Source organism: Aspergillus japonicus, assembly GCF_003184785.1.
Source record: "Aspergillus japonicus CBS 114.51 unplaced genomic scaffold BO86scaffold_1, whole genome shotgun sequence".
Lineage (NCBI taxonomy): Eukaryota > Fungi > Ascomycota > Eurotiomycetes > Eurotiales > Aspergillaceae > Aspergillus > Aspergillus japonicus.
Genome location: NW_020291638.1, coordinates 325,677 through 345,909, shown reverse-complemented (window position 1 = coordinate 345,909; position 20,233 = coordinate 325,677). Strand labels below are relative to the sequence as shown.

The 20,233-nt window shown below is 51.5% G+C and overlaps 5 protein-coding genes across 5 annotated transcripts; 2 read left to right on the top strand and 3 right to left on the bottom strand.

Moving 5' to 3' along the window:
* Positions 1-1,770: 1,770 nt before the first annotated feature.
* BO86DRAFT_374399 (uncharacterized protein) lies at positions 1,771-2,481 on the top strand (the record flags this gene model as incomplete). Its single annotated transcript, XM_025670425.1, has 1 exon — positions 1,771-2,481. The coding sequence occupies one exon, from the start codon at positions 1,771-1,773 to the stop codon at positions 2,479-2,481; it is 711 nt and encodes a 236-aa protein (XP_025533253.1).
* A 1,350-nt stretch (positions 2,482-3,831) lies between these two features.
* BO86DRAFT_452214 (oligopeptide transporter) lies at positions 3,832-6,763 on the bottom strand. The gene is made up of 9 exons (XM_025676912.1): positions 6,600-6,763; positions 6,221-6,519; positions 5,887-6,161; positions 5,632-5,795; positions 5,416-5,574; positions 5,257-5,354; positions 4,875-5,204; positions 4,640-4,822; positions 3,832-4,585 (listed from the first exon to the last, which is right to left on the bottom strand). The coding sequence occupies exons 1-9, from the start codon at positions 6,658-6,660 to the stop codon at positions 3,938-3,940; spliced, it is 2,217 nt and encodes a 738-aa protein (XP_025533252.1). The 5' UTR covers positions 6,661-6,763; the 3' UTR covers positions 3,832-3,937.
* A 5,058-nt stretch (positions 6,764-11,821) lies between these two features.
* On the bottom strand, positions 11,822-13,571 carry BO86DRAFT_414505 (putative carboxylesterase; the record flags this gene model as incomplete). Its single annotated transcript, XM_025674847.1, has 3 exons — positions 11,822-12,850; positions 12,911-13,258; positions 13,332-13,571. The coding sequence occupies 3 exons, from the start codon at positions 13,569-13,571 to the stop codon at positions 11,822-11,824; spliced, it is 1,617 nt and encodes a 538-aa protein (XP_025533251.1).
* Positions 13,572-14,026: 455 nt separating this feature from the next.
* Positions 14,027-16,740, bottom strand: BO86DRAFT_384502 (GABA permease). The gene is made up of 5 exons (XM_025670901.1): positions 16,102-16,740; positions 15,939-16,009; positions 15,765-15,878; positions 15,614-15,696; positions 14,027-15,560 (listed from the first exon to the last, which is right to left on the bottom strand). Exons 1-5 carry the CDS (start codon positions 16,267-16,269, stop codon positions 14,401-14,403), a joined length of 1,596 nt encoding a protein of 531 aa, XP_025533250.1. The 5' UTR covers positions 16,270-16,740; the 3' UTR covers positions 14,027-14,400.
* A 1,152-nt stretch (positions 16,741-17,892) lies between these two features.
* BO86DRAFT_300762 (uncharacterized protein) lies at positions 17,893-19,290 on the top strand (the record flags this gene model as incomplete). The annotated part of the gene is made up of 5 exons (XM_025667464.1): positions 17,893-18,093; positions 18,175-18,279; positions 18,341-18,559; positions 18,622-18,764; positions 18,816-19,290. The coding sequence occupies 5 exons, from the start codon at positions 17,893-17,895 to the stop codon at positions 19,288-19,290; spliced, it is 1,143 nt and encodes a 380-aa protein (XP_025533249.1).
* Positions 19,291-20,233: the final 943 nt, after the last annotated feature.

The following is a 20,233-nucleotide window of genomic DNA, read 5'->3' as shown; positions in this document are numbered from 1 at the left end:
AGATCCTCCCTTCACCTCATCAGACTCTAAGATGCGGCAGTACCCGCCATCATCCACAGACCTCAGCTCGGAAGCCCTCGCACATGAGTCGAAGCGTAAGATCAACAAAACCAAAGGCGCCTTCCTAGACCCACACACACGCTGCCTTCCACAGGAGGGCCCGATCCCTGCGTGAGAAGTATTCAAGGATAGGGGTTTCAGGAGAGGGGAGGGGGGCACAGAGATGTCTCAGGGTCTACAGGATCACTAAGTGAGGAGGCTAATCTCAGGGTATCGAGCTAAGCAGGTCTTAGGTCCAGGGTGGGGCAACAGATAGCAATCCCTGTCAATTCATCGGAGCTCCGGTGGTAGTATGAGATCAGCATACCCTCTGGAAATTAATACCATTACCAAGTTGTTTATCACACTGTATTATCAAGTCATCTGGTCTTAAAAAGCCTTTCCTACAGTTAAATTATTAAGAATCACGTTGAGTTGCATGTGATGTAGTAGAATATATTTGGATTAGGAAGCCTCTTTTCTGACTATTCTTTTCATCGGGGTTCCAGGAATTAAACTCATGTTTTTGCACTGGTACGAAATGGCGGTCTCTGTTTAGTCTCTCGACAGTCGGTAGAACGAAACCTACGTACTTCTGGAGCGGCGTGAAGATCTGTCGAATTATCGATCGGCCTCTGACTTCTGCCAGGCTACCAGAAGAGCGAGATGTTTAGATCAGTCTCTAGTAAATCAATACCTAGGTGATAGCCTTACATAATCACACTGAAAGGAAGCTGTAACGTATTTGCCAAAAGTGAACCATCATTAGATGCCACTAACGACCTTTTCGCCCTCTGCAAACGTACAATACTTGATGCAAGCTTAGCGCTGTACATGTAGATGGTGATGACACCTGCGAGCAAGGTGGAGTAGTTGCCAATTCTCACTACGTAAAGGCTAACTTATCTACGGAACTAGCTAAGAACTCCCCGAGGTGGGCGGTGGGCGGCCGCCTATACGAGAACTGCCGTCAGAAGGGATCAGGCGATACTAGTCAATTCAGTCTTATTCTGTCTCCTAGACAGCCTCACAATACTTATCCATTTCCAGGGCTAGCTTTCAGAGTCCTTACAGGTAGCCTAGGCAAGATGTATCTTAGTAGAAAGTTGAACTTTGAGACAATATGTACAGTACTCTTTCCAACTTAGGTATAGTGGTCACATTATAGCCCTTAACTAGCTTAGCTATATTGTCCGGTACGCCAGGTGTGGAGTTCAAGGACTAGCACTTGCTGACAAACCTCTAGGATATCCCAGACATTCCTAGTTTGTACCAGTTTGTACCCCGCCAGGGGTTTCAACTTGCTGAGAATCCCTGCTATCTTCCATATTCCAAGTAGATAGCGCTATATCTCTTCGCCCTGTAGGGTAAGTCGAATTACAATTCCCTTCCAACAATCAACACAACAAGTTCAAGCCAACAAAGGCAGCAATAATCGACAACTAACCCCTCATTTCGGCATCGCCGAGTCTGTAACGGTAGCATTGTCAAGGCAATGCAGTAGCCAATCGTTCCTGATGTGGCTTTGTTACATCAAACTATTGTAAGTGTTTGGTGTGCTGGGACCTGCTATTCTCAATGCTATGCACCGGAGCTCTCACGCCACTGACAGAAGCATAATATAAAATCCGCACACGGACCTCCAAAGTTAGCAGCAGATATAGCCCCCCTTTCCTCCTCCTTATTCTAACCCTGATCCCAACGATGCTATTCCCACTGCTACTCATCGCCATGCTTCTGAACCCGTTCCGACCATGTGAGGGCACTCCAACCTTCCAAGAGGAGTACCGGAATAGTAGCTACGTCCCGGAGGTGATTGAAACCGTGTTAGGCCGCCAGGTTGTGGCGCCAGATACACCCTACGTGGCTGCCGCCGGCCCCAGCGCCCTATACTTTATCGACACCCGATTCGACCCTGAAACAGCCCAGCATATCAAGCTACAGATTGAGAAGGCCTCCGTACCGCAACTAGACGAGTACATCGCCATTGACGAGATCGAGGCCACGGCAGAAGTGAAGAACAGGGTGACTGGAGAAACGACCTTCGTGTTTGACCCCCCCTATGCTCGGGTGCTGTTTGCCAGAGGCATGAACAGGCACAATCCGGACCTCAAACTACCGGAACATGAGCCGGCCGGCGACTGGTTAGTGACCTACAACCTGGACAGTATCCTGACTACAACAAAGCGGGCCAATATGTTCTGCTATGACTATGGCTGCTATACCCAACAAGACTGCATCCACCAGACGCATGGCAACTGTAACATCTGTCACCAGTATCGGGTGGACAACGAGTGTGACAGCAGGCAGCCGAATGCTATCGGTATATGTCACCCACTCTGCTCTAAGGCTGTCGACACCCCCAAGGAAGATGGAGAGACGGACGCAAATTATTATCAGCGTATGGACGAATTGCACTGGGGAGCGCAAGAAGACCAGTGATAGGCTACTCTGGGGGCTGGGGGGGGGAGGGGGGGGGTGGAGATCAAGCCCCTAATGGAGGGCGAGGAATGGGCCACAACTCTGTGTTGATAACATATCCGGTAAAGTTTGTGAGATGGAGATATAGCCAACCAGTTCGAGTGCTCTCTGAATCTTAAAACCTTTTGTTTCGTTGCCTGGTTGGCCCGCTTGCTTAATTGCTCACCCGGCTCAACCTAATTCACCTAGCTTATCCACAGTTTTAACAACATTAGCTGAATTACCTATGAAGCATGAGTGCAAAAGGGCTCCCATCCTAGTCAGCCGCGTCTAACAGCTGGCTCTAGTATGGCTGAGCGGAAGGGAACCCTTGTCTTCCACACCCTGTGGTCGTATGCACTGAGCCTTATCATCGTTTGTCCTATGTACGGAGCAACGTTTGCGCAGTAGACGTCTATACCATAGATGCGAATAGCAGCATCATGCGGAATTGGCCTACAATAGAGCTACCAAATGCAAACCATGGTGAGGTCATCGCTTCGCCCCGAGGGTTTGTTCCCGCCTTGAGAATTTGATTAACTATCCGGTTTGCTCAGGCCTGTTCAATTCAATCTACCATTTATGAACCCAGGTATAGGAAATATAGCACCAGGGTTGATTTAATCTACTAAGCTTTGACTTTAGTGTGGGAAGATCTTTTAAAATATTGTACAGCTAATTGTTTTACAGGACTTATTCTCTTAACACCAGCATTCATTAATGCTTTGTTATTTCTTTCTTGTATAACACTAACAATTCTACCTTTTACAGTTATATGTGACCAATGTTAACAAATTGTGCCTTTTGTCCCTCGTCCTTAATAAAATGCAAATTTTAAATCAAGATTAACTTATAGATGTCTTATAAATGAACTTGAGTTCTCATACTTTTAGTCTAAGTCTGTTAATGTTTCGCTGAGTGTGTTTTATTATTAATTGTGAAGTTATTGTTCTTAAATGCTGGTGCTGAATACCTTCAATTTACAATCTATTAATGGAATCCATAGATATACTCTGATGAGAGCGTGAAGATGGTGGATTCTAGGCTACCTGGGAGGAGGCTATCTACACACGGCCCGCCAAGGCGGAGGGAGGGGACTCCGTCATACTCCACTACCAAGACTGTATTCTAACACATCCCTTGTGATGAAAAAGATACAAGTAGCGATTTCTTTCCTGGGTTTCTGAGCTCCTGGGTTCCAAAGCCCCGAGATCCTCATAGTAAATATGTTGGTATTAGCAAATAAATTAGAGTACGATATGATACAAAGCGTTTGCCATTGCTCGTGCCTTTAGAATATTCACAAAGCATGGATCTCAAACGACGAAGTCTAAGCACAACCCGCACAACCACGCTTCCACACAGACAGAGATGACAAGAACAACATGCATCTCACAGCGCACCCCTGAAACATCTATCCCCCCGCCTTACCACAGCATTACACCCCAACGCCAAACTTGCCCCCCTTCGGAATTGGCAGATACGCACACCCCTTATAATCGCATGTATCCTTATACACCTCCGTGCCCCACCAGCTAAAATGCGCCGACGCGCCACTGTAGAAGATAGCAAAGAAGATGACCACGCCAGCGATCGAGACCGACGAATCCAGCGCCGAGCTGAGCACGAAGTTGTACTTGTACCACCACTGGTACAGACGCTTGCGGATGAGCACACCGAAGGTCAGCCCGACGACCGCCCAGCTGCCGTAGTTGGTGCCGGTCGCGGGCGGGAGGTAGTTCAGCCCGCCCAGGAACAGCGGGACGTGGACCCGGCGCCACAGGGAGTTGGGGTAGCGACGCTGGAGGTAGTACACGGGGATCGGGAGGATGGCGCCGATAATGAAGAAGTACAGCAGGGCGTTGTAGCCGATGCCGTTGTTGAAGAAGTTGCGCGGGCCGATGGCGCCCCAGATTAGACTCGTGTTGAAGTGCGTGCGCGAGTACGGGCAGGTGAAGCCGTTAACTCCCGTCGTCGTGCACACGCCTTCGATGTGGCCTAGGCCCCAGTTCAGGACGCAGACGGAGCTGAGGGTGCCTGCAATCATGCCGACGACTTGGACGAAGAAGACTTTGCGGGGTGGGACCTGCGAGGAGGTTGTCAGATTGACGTTTTGAGTTGGGCGAGGGAGGAATCATACGTGGCAGTAATCTCCCAGCTTCATGTCCTGGGCGAAGTAGAGACCTTTGATGGTGGTGATGTAGCCGATGTCGAAGAACCAGATGTTGGCGAGGATGCGATTCTCGAAGACGAACCCGGCGATGATCCGGCATAGGATATCGATGTTGATTTTGAGGTTCGAGGTCGCATACACCAGAGCCAACTATAAATCAATCAGCATGGAGCGTGGAGGTGAGTGCGAGGAATCAACTCACCGGTCCGTAGAATACCATGGCAACGGCACAGGCCAGCAGAACGCCATACCAATGCAGCTCAACGCGCCAGTATTCGACGGCAAAGATAGTCACGAAGAGCGCGATGATAGCTGTCAAAAGGTACCACCACGTCGGCACACGGGCATGCGTGCCGGCCTTCTCCGGTTCCTCTTTCTCGCTGGAGAATGACTGGCGGATCAGCGTGGGGATTCTCCGCGCCGCAGCGGTCATGATATCGCGCTTCTCGAGAAATGTCCACACGAGAAGCGAGCTCAGCGTCGCGAAGGACAAACCAAACATGTTCAGGGCGTAGGTGACAGGGGTATAAACCTGTCATGTCTGTCAGCTATGGTTCAATAACGTCATTCCTGTCACTACCTACCGGCGAGTAAGCCTTGTACTTTGCCAGGTCCAGCTTGTATCCAGTCGCCGCGCTAACGACCTTGGATGCTTTATACACGGCGCCAGTGTTGTCGTACACTTGGAGGTAGATCCCTCGTTAGCGGAAACATCACAGATTGCCGTCAGAGAGGCAACTTACCCGAGGAGCTCTGGAAGGGCAGATGGCCGGTATACCAGATGTTCGAATAGTAGCATGCGACCGCTACGATCCAAATCCAGAAGACCAAACCTGCAAAAACATTGATGATGGCCCAGGAAGGGATCAATAGAGGGGATCCGACATATGAGATCTGACTCCCTGCGAGAGATCAATGGTAAGCATCGCACACACAATATCAAGGACGTCGATACTTACAATCAAACGTGATCGGCAACAGACCCATGCCACTCGTCATGCCAAACAGCTGGTTGACAACCGTACTATTGGGATTGATCCAACAAGGGAAAGTAAAGTAGCTCAGCGCCGGGAAGATAAAGTCCGGGAACCAGTACCAGCAGAAGGAGATACAGAATGCAAGGCTGAAGAACCCGTAACGTGAGATCTTCCATGTTGCATTTCTAGTATTGGTTGATTAGCTGTTAATCTCGTAACGATCCGAAAATCACTTACAGTCCTTGAACATCTCCCTGGCCCACTTGATGCAGGGTAGTCGTCAGGGCAGTGCAGCTCAGAACACCTGGCCAGACCAGCTCACGGGGCTCCACTACAAGAGCACGGAAGAACCCGGCCAGACAGAATCCGATGAGGAAGGTTCCAAATGTAATCAGTATCTGGAAACCCCAGCCCGCACTATAACCGTAGAACTTCTGCTGTTCGGTGAGGACATCCGCGCCCAAACGGACATAGATACTCAGATTCGACATCATATAGATCAAGACATGTTCCTGAACACGCGAATGTCAGTACATCTCATCTCGTTACTTGTGAAACGCAAGACACTCACCTTCTGGTTGAACGGGCCCGGGTTCAGATTAAAGCTCCACGCTCCTAAAGGCACATTCCAACTAGGGACGACCTTTTCCCAGAGCTTTCCTAACGGGTATGCGAGAAGAAGCACGACGGTGGCTGAAATTGTAATGGATGGATTGCGGAGGGTGTACAGGGTGTTGAGGCCACTGGCAACGATACAGAAGCCGACTCCAAGCACCCACATGCGCAGGGTCAGGACCGGCTCTGTCGGATCATCCTCCGAGATGCCAATGCCAGCAGCTCGCAGCACCTCAGTCTGCGACTCGACTTCGGCTGCAGAGAGAATTGCTGTCAGTCCCAGTACTGGGTGCAAGCTGACGGTCGCAGAGACGTTCTGCCAGGGAAAAACGTACCCTTGTCATCATTGTCCACGGCATACACCTTCTTTTCCATCCCTTTCATATCGGTGGCCATTTTTCAGAAGAAAATTCAGTAAAGGGGAGGGCGACCAGACTTCTGCCCCAATGGGGTGGGAAAAGAGTTCCGCAAGAACGACGGGGAGGTGCAACAAGATTATCTGATCGATCAGATATTTTTCCATCAGATAAGATTCTGTCCTGCCAGGGGGGGAGGCGATACTTAACAGCTGGCCCCGGGTCAGTGGTTTGACCAGATTTTCCCAATTTCACCACCCGCACCATCCGACCGTCATCACAGCGCACGCTGCTGGGGGCAAAGGGCAGAGTGGACCTGGGTTTTGTCCGGCTTGGCTTGGAACTTGGCTCAGCCCTACCTCGCCTTATGGATTCAGGGAGAGAAAAGAACGGCTGCCTAGCCTGGGTGGAGCTCCGGTGGCTCTAGTGTCTTGTGTCTCGTGTTGAAAAAGTTACATTTCCATAACTTCCACATATCATCTTCTCACCAGAAGATCGTAGATTATGTGGAAGATTATCATCCTACCTCTCTTCCATTCTTATTTTGTGGCGTTTGAGCAACAGTGTCTGTCTGCCTGATTGTGCGGGCATGTTCTTGTGCGGAACGTATCCACCTTTCGGCCAATGCTGGAAGGTGGTCGGCTAAGCGTTCGGCTAGTTTGACCCGATCATGAAGGTGATACGGGCCAAATGGGCAAAGTGGCCAGCCACTGACCCTCCCCTCGTCCGTGGGTGCATTCCAGACTAGTTTCGCAAATGAGGGTCTCAGTGGAGGGAAACCCTCGAATCAAAGACAATGATTCCGTTGTGCAGCTGATCTCATCAACAGAACTGACATTTTATCTGATTGATTATCGACAAGGATGACGTTCCAAACCAGCGGACATCCGGAATGGTTTCGGAAATGACAAGGTGCTGCCGCATAAGATAACTCTACTTCACTCGTCCGTGCTGCTAATTACTCCGCGGTGTAGATCCAGTCGTGGTAGCGAGCGCGATCAGACCATTGAAAGAAAAATGGCATTAGGTTTCTGTGTCTTATCAGATCCCGCCAATCTCAAAAATAATCACCCGAACACAACACAAAAAGTCCCTGTGAATTCGATGCCGCCCTTCAGCCCTACAAGGCGTAGGGCTGAGCAGAATTTTCTCATGGCATACGATCCAGCGCAGATCAAGAAACGCTTGTCGAGTAATCAAGGGACATAAGGCTGAGGTGGGGAGCCAGCCGGGTGAAGTCGCAGCAAATCCATAATTGTCGTCTACGTCTATGGTCCCAGCGGATCAGATAATCTCGCAAGGTGCACCTTTTTTCAGCATAGCGCGACAAGAGTCCGGAAAGGATGCCAGGCGTGGAGCTGTGCAAAGCAATGGCTTTTCCCGGCTCGTCCTCTTGGCCAGGCTTATCATCTGCCAAGTGTTGATGGACTCTGCGCTTGCTTGTCGACTAATGCACGGCTGCGCGATTTATTTCTCCTTCACCGGCGAAGGACCACATTCCACGGGTGAAGAAATGGCCGCAGTCGATTAAGCTCCATCGCGCGACCCATCGTATCATCCGGAGCGACATCTTTCAGATTGACATGATAAAGCTCGAGTTGTTAGTGAACACCAGGGGGCAAACCAGCTGCAGGGAAGGCTTGGACATTCAACGACCCATTGGATCCATGGGCAAGAAGGGCGATCAGATAAACTGCCAACAATTATGACAGCTGCACACCACGCGGTGATTGATAACCGGAGGTCAATGCCCGTTTTGACCGTCTTAACAGGGAGAAGAAGCCACTAGTCGAGCCAAGTGGCACAGAGAAGCCCCATCGCCTTCCCTCCAGGATGACGGGTTACATCGGCCGACCAGGTTGCACCGGCTCCAATGCCCTTCTGGGTAGGCACTAGCCCGCGATGTCTCAGATTACCCCTCTCGTACACATGCCATTCACCCCTTGACCTGTTCGCGCGGTAGTTGAGACATTCTGTGTGAAAGACTGCACTGGGTATGGGTATGTACTCGAATGCTGATCAGGTTACAGCGGTGTCGCATAGACATAATCGTGGTTATCGGATTCGAAGCCTTCTTTAGGGTGAAAGCTGTAAACTGCTGGTTCGGGGGAGCACAGACTCAAAGAGATTGCAGCCACCACACGTAGAGCTTACTGAATCAAATTAGCCAACATTCCAGGCAGTGGAGATTGTACGCAGGGAGACGCAACACGAGATCAGACAAGAGCACACACACACGCACACACACACGTATGGAGACCTACCGGCTAAAATCATCTCCCCATTCGCAGTGGATCCATGCATTATTTAATTCCCATATGTAGAGAAGATCTACCGTCACGAAAGAGACAGGTCTTAATGTCGGATAGGACCTGACTGCTGAATTTTAGCCAGGATAACTATTGACAAGGAAGTACCGTACGGTCTAGTAGATGTGGAAAACAAACATTCCGCGGGCGGAATTGCTCTCGTTCCCCTCAGCCGGATTATACACGTGACTTGGCCCCTATCGGCATCAATTGCTGGAATTGTTAACAGTGATTTGAGTCAAGTCTTGCAAGAAGAATACTAAAATTAGAGATAGTTTGGTGATCGTAGGATCTGACGTTGTGAAGGTAGTGTGAAATGTGAAGGGAAATAGAGCCTGCTCAACATTATGGATGCAGATAGTAAACAGCGTGTGTTTGGCTCTGATCCTGGGATATATTTTGAGAAGCAGCTACGAGGTGGCCGCCAAACAAAAGTATATTTGCAAACTTCCTTCCAATCAGACACAAAGGAGCTAATCTACAGAAATTGTCAAGCGACCACCTGTCCTCCGTAATAGACAATCATAGAAAATAGCCACCACAGCAAGAAGCATGTCTAGAATCTCAGGCCCTTTATTATTCCTAGGTAGGGGTATAAGGAGTACCAAATCGCACGTACACAACCATCAGTCGACATGCCAGAGAAAAGAAACAACAAGTATCAAAGCGTACACAACCCACAAACAAAAAAGGAAACCTCACGCGGCCGGAAAGGATTTCTGCCGGATGGGCAGGTTCATCGTGCGAGGCTTTCTCTCCGGCTGTACCTCAGCACCTCCTGCACTGTTCTGCACCGCGTCACTCGGCTGGTCGGATTTGTTGATCGTCTCCTCCCCGCGCTCGTGCGCCTCGGCCTTCTCTCTCCGCTTGCGCAGGAGCTTGTGTTTCGTCTCATCCGCCTTCTCGTGCAGCGCCCGTACCTTGCGTTTGGTGCGCGTGTAGCCCTCGATTCCAATCAATACGGCGTACGACTTGCTGATCGAGACTCCTGACATGTCGACGCCTTGGTCCTGCAGGGAGTGCACGAAGGCGCGGAAGTTGGCGGCGGGCGGGCGGTAGTGGCCGCTACGGCTGGGTCAGCTCCTCACTCCGGTCGGACATGGGTGAGAGTGGTGAGGGAAATTACCTGAGGGGTGCCAGACTCCGCAACTGGCCATTGCGTATCTTAATCAACCCGGCGGCGGCGATGCGGGCGCCACGGAGAAACGACGAGTGCTGGAATGCACCGGACTCTTTGATGCCGACGAAGAGCCGGAACGAAGTATCGGCCACCTACATCGGCAAGACCCTGTCAATGACCGCGACACTATACCATCTCATGAAAAAGGGCAACTGACGAAAATCCACATGTCCTCTTTCCGTTTGGACGACTTCCCCTTCAGCGCATTCAACATCGTCGCCGGCGTGGTGTGCACGAACTTCTTCGCCACCTTGGCCGCCTTGTACTGATCGGTATCATGCTTGCCGATCGCATCATCATGCACACTTTCCGTGGCACTGAAGTCTGATGACGAGAGCGAGGAGAGCGACGACGACGATGACGAAGTCCCAAACGACGCCTCGCCGTCGGCAGCAGCATCATTCCCCTTGAACCGCGGCGCGTTCTCTTCGACCGGCACCACACCATGCAGACTATCCTTGAATCGCTTACTATCCGTCCACACGAGCTCGTTGTTCCTAGCCCAGCGGAACCGTCCCGCCGTGTCGACCGTCACAAGGTAATTCATGCGCTCCTCGCGGCTCAGGTAGCGAACCTGCTGGCGCTCAAGCTTCTCGCGCGGACACTGCGGGAGGTCAAGGTCCTTGCCCTCGCCGTGGTCGAGCCAGTAGAAGAAGTTCTGCTGCGTGGGCGAGGTCTTCCAGTACATGTGGTAGACGCGCAGGTTGCTGCCGTGGCGGTGTTTCAGGTCGACCATCTCCAAGAAGTATTGGAGGTCCATCATCTTGGCGGTCGTGCCGGCGGGGAGGTCGTGGTGGATGGCCGGCCCAGTGCTATTGCTGGCGCTGGCGGAGGTGTGTGGCTCATGCTGTGTGGAGGTTGTGGTCGACACGGGCTCGTCGTGGACGGCGGGGAGGAGGTCATCGTCATCGTCGCCCCCGGCTCGCTTGGCGACGCTGACGGCGCGCAGCCAGTTCTTCCGCGCGTGGGCGGCGCTATCGAGATCGCTGGTGTCTTCGGGCGCGGAGGGTCGATGGATTTGACGCCATTCGGCTTCTTTGACGGCCTGTTGAGCACGGTTGGGTCAGCGACAAGGGGGATCGGAGGCGGGAACGCGGTCGCGGGAGATTTTACCTCGATCAGGCGCGTTGCGTTCTGTGACTGCTGCGAGAGTCCGAGCCCGCGAAGTTCTCTTCGTGTGCGATAGCCGCGATACACTCGCTTGGCAAGGAACTAGGTCAGCGACGCAGACAAAATATTGAGGAGATGAAGTTGAGTCGAACCTGGATTGTTTGCGCGGCGTGTTGCTCCTTATCGGTGACGTCACGGTCGGTGGGGTTCGGCTGGTCGGGCGGCGGGGGAACTGGAATCGTGTTCTCTGCACTCATCTTCACGCTCTTGATGTTTGATGTGAGACTGTTTGTGAAATGTTTAAGTACTGGTATCTCGAAAGTAGAGAAGTCTACCAAAAGTATCAAAGGTGGAAGGAAGATGGCAGAAAAGAAACGGGACAAACACGGGACAAAAAGGACAAAAAGATCGTCGCGACGTAAGGCTGAGGGATTGGCATTTGGAGGCGTGCCCATTACGAGCGCCAAGCATCTGATAAGCCCATGGTATGGTTACAATCACAAGCCGGTTGCCATTCATTTGCTATCGACATGCATTGAAGAACAAGCGCGGAGATGTTCTACAGTCGTCTATGACGACGAAGTCTCTAGGCATCATCTCAGTCAGACCTCGGTTGTGCCACTCAAATCCTCCCACAACTGACAGCGCTGCACCGACAACGCAGGCACCTCCTCCATCGCAGTGCTGTTCGTCTGCAACCGCATCCGTGACCCCTTACCCCAGGTGTTCCATTCCGGCGCATCGCTATAGCGGAGGGGATTCGGATCGAGCTTCATGGCAAAACTGATAAAGTAGTGCATGGTCACTGGGATAATCCCAGCATTGTAGCTGAGATACGACGACGTGCTACTGAGCGCCCCGGTGCTGCCCGCACCAAATATGGCTGGCAGCTCAAAGGTATGCGGAACTCCGATGCCACCAGCGAGGTTCGATTGATCCAGGATATTGACTCGGTAGTTCCACGTCGAGTGCGGGAGGTGCTTTGCGACGGATGCGGTCAAATGGTTACCGGGACACGTGAAACATGCGTCCCCGTAAGCATCGGACGAGGTTCGGAACCAGGCTCCATGTTTGGGTAACGGGCTGGTTTGCGGATAGGCCTCTAGAATTCGGTCTAGCTGTGCCGCGGTCAGATGAGGATAGTTGTTCTTGAAGAATTGCGACACATCAGAGCGAGTGCTGGCGTTGTAGGCGAAATTCGAGCCTTCGTCCGTGTCGTCACCCACTAGGACCGGGACCTTGATGAAATTGCCCTTTGTGAAAGCATCGTACAGGAGCTCCGGAACCAGCTTGCCATCGGTCACTGGTAGCCAGTACCAGTCGGGAAGTGGACTACTGCTACCTCCTGGGAAGGGTGAAGCTGTATTGGCACCTTGAATGGTTGCAATGTCGAGGTCCCGGAGACATTCAAGGGAATTCGTCGCCTTGGAACAGCCGGTGTCGTTGACGAACCGCTCGTACTGGAATTCCATATCCGCGACCGTGCGCTGAGTGGGCCAGAACGACGATTCAGCGACCGCGCCCACAAATAGTTTCTCATCCTTTCCTCCGAACGCCGTGAGGTGGAAGGCCACGGATCCTGCGCCCGCAGAGACACCGTGGATGATGATGTGGTCTGGATCTCCGCCAAACTGTTCTTTGTCAGTCTCAAGTGATTCTTCCGTGATGACTTGGGAACACCGGGTACGTACGGATGCAATATGCTGTTTAATCCAATGCATAGCCTTGCGTTGATCCAACAACCCCACATTCAAGTCGCCGTTCTTCCGCACTTCCTCACCAGCCAGGAAGCCCAGCGCTCCGACGCGATAATTGAGCGTGACGAACACGAGCCCGTGACCGGACTCTTCTACCACGGCTGTGCCGTTGTAATTGGCATTGGAGTTCTCTGCGTATCCTCCGCCCTGTATGAAGAACCACACCGGCAGCTTCGATTGTGGCGTAGCTGTTGAAGGCTTGAAAACGTTGATGAAGAGGCAATCCTCCGTCCAGTCAGTGGGGGAGTTGACTTGATCGACGCCAATGCAAAGTGGCCCATACTGGCTTTCTCTATCAGTACGAGGACAGGAGCGAAGCTTTGAATTGGATGCAGGGAATGAAATTGGAATATACCTCAGTGGCAGCCTGCAATGTATTGTTTTTTACGGGATCCTGAGGCGCTCGAAATCTAAGATCCCCCAGAGGTGGAGCTGCATAGCGCATACCCAGGAATTGATCTACCCCTCCCGCGAGACGAGTGCCTTGGTATTCGGAGTACCCAAGGTCCACAGTGGGAGCTGAAGCGCCATCTGCAGAGCTAGGCAATGCGCTGGCAATATGGGAGACGATGGCCAGCAAGACAGGAGACCTCATATTGTCAGAGGAAGTCTGGAAGTTTTGCACGGCGAAGGGAGGACCGCACTCTGTCGCGATGTATGCTCCACCATGGGGGTTGACTTTATGTAGCTGTCCGCTTCTTCTCCTTCTTCACCACTTTTCCCGCATCGTGCGGGGTGTGCAAGGAGAGCTATGTACCAGGCCGAAGAATTTTGCCGGCTATAAAGCATCCTGCAGGTATTGTGTGGGAATTGACACAATTATCCAGGAATCGGAACGTCTAGACATGCGAGGGAGGGGGTCGGCTTAATTGAAAGGAGTTTAAAACGGGAAAATAGCCCGGAAGGAGGTGAAAGGGCCCCCCATCCTGAGCAAACAATGCCATCTGGAACAGGTAGGGGTGACTAAGCTCCAAGGACGAACGATTGAAATACATTGAAACATAAGCTTTAAATGACGGCACGAGAATTTGAAGGTGTGCTATTGTTGGCCCGAAGGCTCACGGTCTGACCCTGATGACTTCATCAAAGGATTTAAGGCTAAATAGAAGGTCTCAGGTTTCGCACCCGCATTTACCGAGGGTGACGAGGGTGAAATTTCGGATACCGCGAGGAGCCGGCAGGCTTGAGTGATGACAGGATTATATCCCATATTGCGAGAGAGGACAGATCAGTCTTACTACTCAATCTCACCTTGAAAATCAGAGATTTGGCTCGAGGCAGTGCGTCAATTCATTGGCGTAGATGGTGAAAGTGAGGGGTAAGTCAACTGGCAGGGATAGAGAGGGCCATAAGCACGTGAGCCACTATCTCCGCACAATTGAGTAGCCGCTGCTTAGAAATGCGCATAATGTCGATGCATCAAGTCACAACCGTTTGACATCCACAACAGGCCCTTTGTAAACCCACCTTCCCTGAAACATGTACATCGCAATGCTGATCAGAAACACTCCCACGAATAGAACAATACTCCAATTGAAATTCTTCAAAGTGACCGGAATCTCCGGGGGCCAGAATGACCAGAATAGCGCAAAGAGAACATACACCAGGCCCGTGGCGTTCACCCAGAGACCGTGTCGGCCTAGGCTCCAACGTCGGTGCGGCAGTGTATCAGGAAGGTAGATCTTGCGATACATGACACAGCTGATTGAAATTGCATAGGTCCACATGAGCGCGGCAACATTCAGAGATATAATCGCATTGAATGCCGTGTCGGAGCCGATATTGATGAGAGAAAGAAGGCCGCTAATGATACACGACAGTGCGATGGCATTGACCGGTAGCTTGTAGCTCTGGTTCACATGCGATATCCAACTTGCAAATGGTAATCCCTTGTCTCGAGCGAAGGCATACGTTTGGCGGGCCGTCGATGCATTGAAAAGGATGTTGCTGAAGATGACTGGGATAAGTATGATGGCCGTTAACCCGTTGACCCCTGCCGTGGAGACAGCCTGTTTGAACACGTAAATAAATGGAAAGCCTGTTGGATCATTCAATGCGTCCTCGACAGATGGCATGGCAAACATCAGGGTGATGACAGTGATGAGCGCCAGGATTCCATTGCTGAAATAACCACCAACGATGGCGAGAGGCACATAGCGACCGGCATCACGGACCTCCTCGGACATGTGGGCCGTGGCATCAGAGCTAAGCGACCCATAGATGGCGGAGATTTGTCCAATCATGAGGGCCAGCCCCGCATTATGCCAACCACTATATGTCTTGATCTCCGTGAACACCGCACTAGCAGATTGGCGAGGGGCCATGGCCCAGAGAACGACAACCACAATCACCCAACAGAGGGTGTGCAGAGCGAGCAGCACGTTCTGGATCCGGGGCATCCAGCTCGCTGCATAGACATTGAAGAAGTAGATCACTAAGATCATGGCAAAGACAAAGAGTGTGCCTTGCCATCTCGTGGGTTCGTATTTCGGATTGTGTACGCTGATCAGGCCCTGGATAATAGTGCCGGTGAGGAAAGATCCAGATGCTGCACCCGCCTGCCATGCCAGTACGGACATCCACCCTATGCAAGTTAATGAGACATCTCAGACTTCAATGATACAAAGTGTTGCAGACCGGTCAAATAACTCAGGAACTTTTGGTAGCGTGGGGAGGCAAACTCTGAAACCCAGTGGTATTGTCCTCCGGATGTAGGAGCCCTATACTTTCAGCAAGGTATATTAGATCACACCCTCTGGCATCCTGGGGGAATAGAGGCATGACTGACATAGATGCCATTTCCGACAGCGAAACAATGATGAAGCCAAAGCCAACAAAGGTCCAGACATAGGTCCAGACCAAGCCAGCCATTCCCCCATTCTCAAGGCCTTGTGTATTCGATCTGTCAGAGAGTCGCTATTAGGTCTGCCTTTGAGAGGACAAGCTGCATAGGCGTTCTCACATCAGGATAAATTCCCAGGTGGCCTGGAGGACCGATGCAAAACTGAGCGCAGCGAGCGGTCGGAGATTCCTCTAAGACGAGATCTGGTGTCAACGTTCCAATCGGCTCAATTGTTAAGAATTTTCGAAGGGTGAGCAGTGGAGGTCAGCTGTCAGCTACCAACCTTGAATTCCTGCGCCTTGCCCATGCGGGTCATATCAGTGTGGTCATGGCGGGTGCCCGTTTCTCCATCTTTATCTTCCGTGGGGATTTCGAGAGGATGACATCCTGTCGCCGTGACCAGATCCTCTGCCTTTCGCGAATTGGAGAGACCCCCAGACGCTGTTGCCATTGTTGGTAGACAGTTGGAAGGGTGAAGATGTGAGTCAGGCCCGAACGGCAAAGGCCGTGAAAAGGATGGAGGATGGAAAAGGGGCAATCGATAGGTGAAATTGTTGTGCAACATGAGAGGTGATTAGGGAGTAGAAAGAGTAGAAAAGGGAGGGCGGCGTCAGAGTCCATCACGGTTCAAGGTTGCTGTTGTTTGGTTTGGTTTGGTTTGGTTTGGTTTGTATGGACAGGGATCTCGTTGACTACCGGACGATCTCCCTCTCACTGCTTCTTCTCCTTTCTTAAACTCTCTCAGCCGTCCTGCAATCTGTTTCAACCTCATCATCTCTTTCCTCCTTTTTGCCCTTTTGTGATTCCAATTCCACAAATACAGCCCAGTTATTCACCGACCGTTACAGTACCCCGCCCCCTTCCACCGATTTCAAGCATGCCTTCCGTCATTCCTCCCGTGGAACCTCGTTCTGGCTTCTAGGCGTATGCACCCTGGGCCATTTCTGACATGCCCCAGCTGGTCTTGATTGCAATGTGCTGACCTGGTGTGTAACCAAGCTACAAGGGTCGTCTCCGCGACTCGATCGGCACCTTGGGCGGCAAATCACTCCTCTCATTGCCTCTCTTCCATCGGAATGGTTGAATTGGGGATACCGACCGGTGCAGCACGCAACGGAGGAAAAGCATGCTTGACACCACCACGTGAGACTAAATCATGGCGGGAAGGAAAACGAGGTAGACAACGCGCTGGAAAGTCGTGTAACGTACTTTTGGCGACCCAATCCCAATTGGTCTCTCGCTTGTCACCACTACGAGACACGCCAATGTTTAGCACCCAAAGGAAGCTCATCTGGCTGTGACCCGTCTGAGTCTACAATTGCTGCCTAGGGACTGCGGTAGAAGCAACATATAAGGCCACCATCGTGGCTGATACTATAACCCGACACATCTCGATAAATGAATTACGAGCCTTGGGCCCTCGGTCGACAGCGGTCGTCCTTCCCCATCACGTCAGTCAAGATTGAGTGACACGGGTGGGTGAGCGCTACCTCGGCCAAATTGGAGAGCTTGAACAATTCAGCAAGAGATTTAGTTCAGCCGGTTTGTCAATTCTTCAAAGAACATGCGATGGCGTTAGACTGCCTTCATGTACCCTCAGCTTCATGATTTGCGACCGGTGTGCAAGTGGCAAAGTATGCTTAAAGCCACGCTAGCTATTGTCCGAGACAGCAGGGCCGTCTGTCCATTATAGGAAAGGATCGAAATCTGGACCAAAATCCCCGAATGTACGTTCAGCTTCAGGAAGAAGAAACCCTCGAAAGTGGTGATGCAGACAGCCGATAGGCGCCAAAGGTAGCAATCATGGCAGGGTGTTGGACAGGGTTGCAAGGGTCATCTCTGCTCTGTCGCATCTCGCAATGTCCTAGAGGAGCAAAAGCAAAAAGAGGAAGTGAAGAAGTCATCGGCGTCGCCAGCTAAGCTGACTTTTATGATCTCCATGCATTGCTGGTCTGCTTTAACATGCTTCAGTACAGTCCCTTCTCTTTGGGCTGCCTGTTGATATACTTGTTCTCGAGATGCAACCTCCGTTTTTCCCGTTTTTCATCTTGATCTCGCGATAGCTTCCGCCCCGATGGCCACTCTGCCCTCGTCCCTGCCGCCCGGGGTTTCTCCTCCACTGACCGAAGACAACGAGCATAATCATAATGGCCTGATTGTCATCATCACTTCCCTGGGACTCTTTCTCGTCTTGGCTTCTCTCGGAATCCGGATGTTCGCATCCTCGAAGCGAAGCATTCTCTTACGTGATGATTATGTTCTGTTTGTAGTTGTGGTAAGGTTGCAGCTCTGCTGAAACAACCCCGCCGGAAGCTCTTTTCCCGCTGGCTAACTGACTGATATTCAACGACCTTAGGCGTGCGCCTGTGCACAATTGTCTCTGGTGCTAGTCCAAGTTCACTTTGGCTGGGGCCAGTCAGAGAATTTACTTCGTTCTGCAGACTTCTCCTCTATGTTGAAGGTACATACACCTCTCTGCTCTGTTAGTATGATGACTAACCCCTACGTGTCCTATGCACAAGGCCGGCTATGCAGGAGACCTACTGTATATCCTCATCCTAGGACTGTCGAAGATATGCACAATGCTGTTCTACCAAAACCTTTCACTGCCTCGGACCAAATGGATGATCAAGTCTATTCTGGTGGCATGTGCGTTGTGGACACTTCTGGCAATGCTCCTGTTAGCCATTCGATGCAGCAGCGATCCTTGGGTTGATATCGACCATGAATGTCCAAGCCTTGTGAGTTAGAACAGGTTGGAATAGTGTGAGATAAACTAAGACTCACTGATCACTACTGATAGCTGCCACGCTGGCGAGCAATCAGCGCGCTCGACATTATCCTCGAAGTGTTGATTCTTTCCTACCCAGTGGTGATTATCCTGAACGTTCAGATATCGCCAAGGAAAAAGATGATAGTCTTGGGTATTCTCAGCTTCCGCATTATGTCTGTTCTTCGCCTTTCTTGAAAGCACACTCTGCTTATACTCTCGTGCAGACTGATACCTCTCTCCGCCATCCACTTATATTTCATCGAGAAGCAAATCCGGTCTTCCGATCCAACCCTGCTCGGAGCCTATGCCACCACGACCGCCGAGCTCCATTTGAGCCTCAGTATCGTCCTCTTGACGATATCATCCCTTAAGTTGTTTGTGGCGGTGTACGAAGACGAACAAGGCTTTGCCTACACGGAGGAAATATCCGGCTCTCATAGTAACAGTGGGCCAACTGCGCCCACGGCGTGGAAGTTATCACGCCACATCAAAGATCCAGCTCTTCTGCCAGCCAGAAACGGTACGGACCGCGAGCCCATCCTGCAGGGTACATCGGCATCGGCTTCATCTTCTAGGGCTGCGTGCCTGCTTAAACGGACCAACGCCATCATGAAAAGTGTCCAGATCTCTGTGACGAGGGAGAGCATTGAGCTGGATGAAAGGGGAGGAGTAGCTGCCAAGTCAGCAACCGATGTATGATACCGCAGGCTCACCTGTTTCGTTAAAACTCAAATTGGATTATGAAATCAAGGCATGCAAAATTGCAATCTAGCTTCGAGTGGTACCTGCACCAGGTGAGAGCGGTAAGAGAAGCAGAAGGGCGGTCCCACTGTTGCCGTCTCCAATGACCAGTTAGTGTAGCAACGGTAGAGCTGTGCAACAATTAGCCCAGTCAGATACGGTGCGTCTTCTGGGCCACATACAACCTGCATGTCATCAGATTCAACATGGGTTGAGCAATTGCTCATGTGGAAACCCGGTCGTCTGTGAGCAGGTGGTCATACCGATTCCCCAAGTCTTGATTCTGCATGCATTGTTCGTAATGCGGTGATCCATATTCTTGCACCCTTAGATGAAACAGCAACTGATAAGCATCCTGCGTATCTCTTCCCGAGAGAATGGTCGAGGCTTTCCCAGCCCCTATCCTACCCTACCCTAGTTGACATGCACGGTTCCACTCACACTGCAACCCCCTCATTCAACGACTGCTGCGGGACCGGGGCTTCCGTCGGACTCGAACCCACCCACCAAGGCCCCAGTCCAATCTCCATTCATATTGTGAAACCTCGGACAGGCACTATCCTCCCCACCCCAGCTAATCCCCACGAGTAACATCCTGACTTCTACGCTGGATGCCTCGATTGGGGCAAGTTTGATGGAGACTTGACCAGGATGATCTGCCTCTGTCACCACACCCCAGCAGCGACGTTTTCAACACTGGCCCTGCCCTTCAGTGCTTGACATTGACTCATTAGGTGCTCGCTGTCAATCGGTCAGTCCTAAAGCCGAGCGGCCGAGATCGTTACTAATTCTGACAGCCCAACAGCACGATCCTTGCCGATCGCTAACATCAAGCCAATGATCGCGGGTCTGTTGCCCGTGTTGAGCCTCCACTGTCGGAAGTCGAGCAGGGATGGAGGCA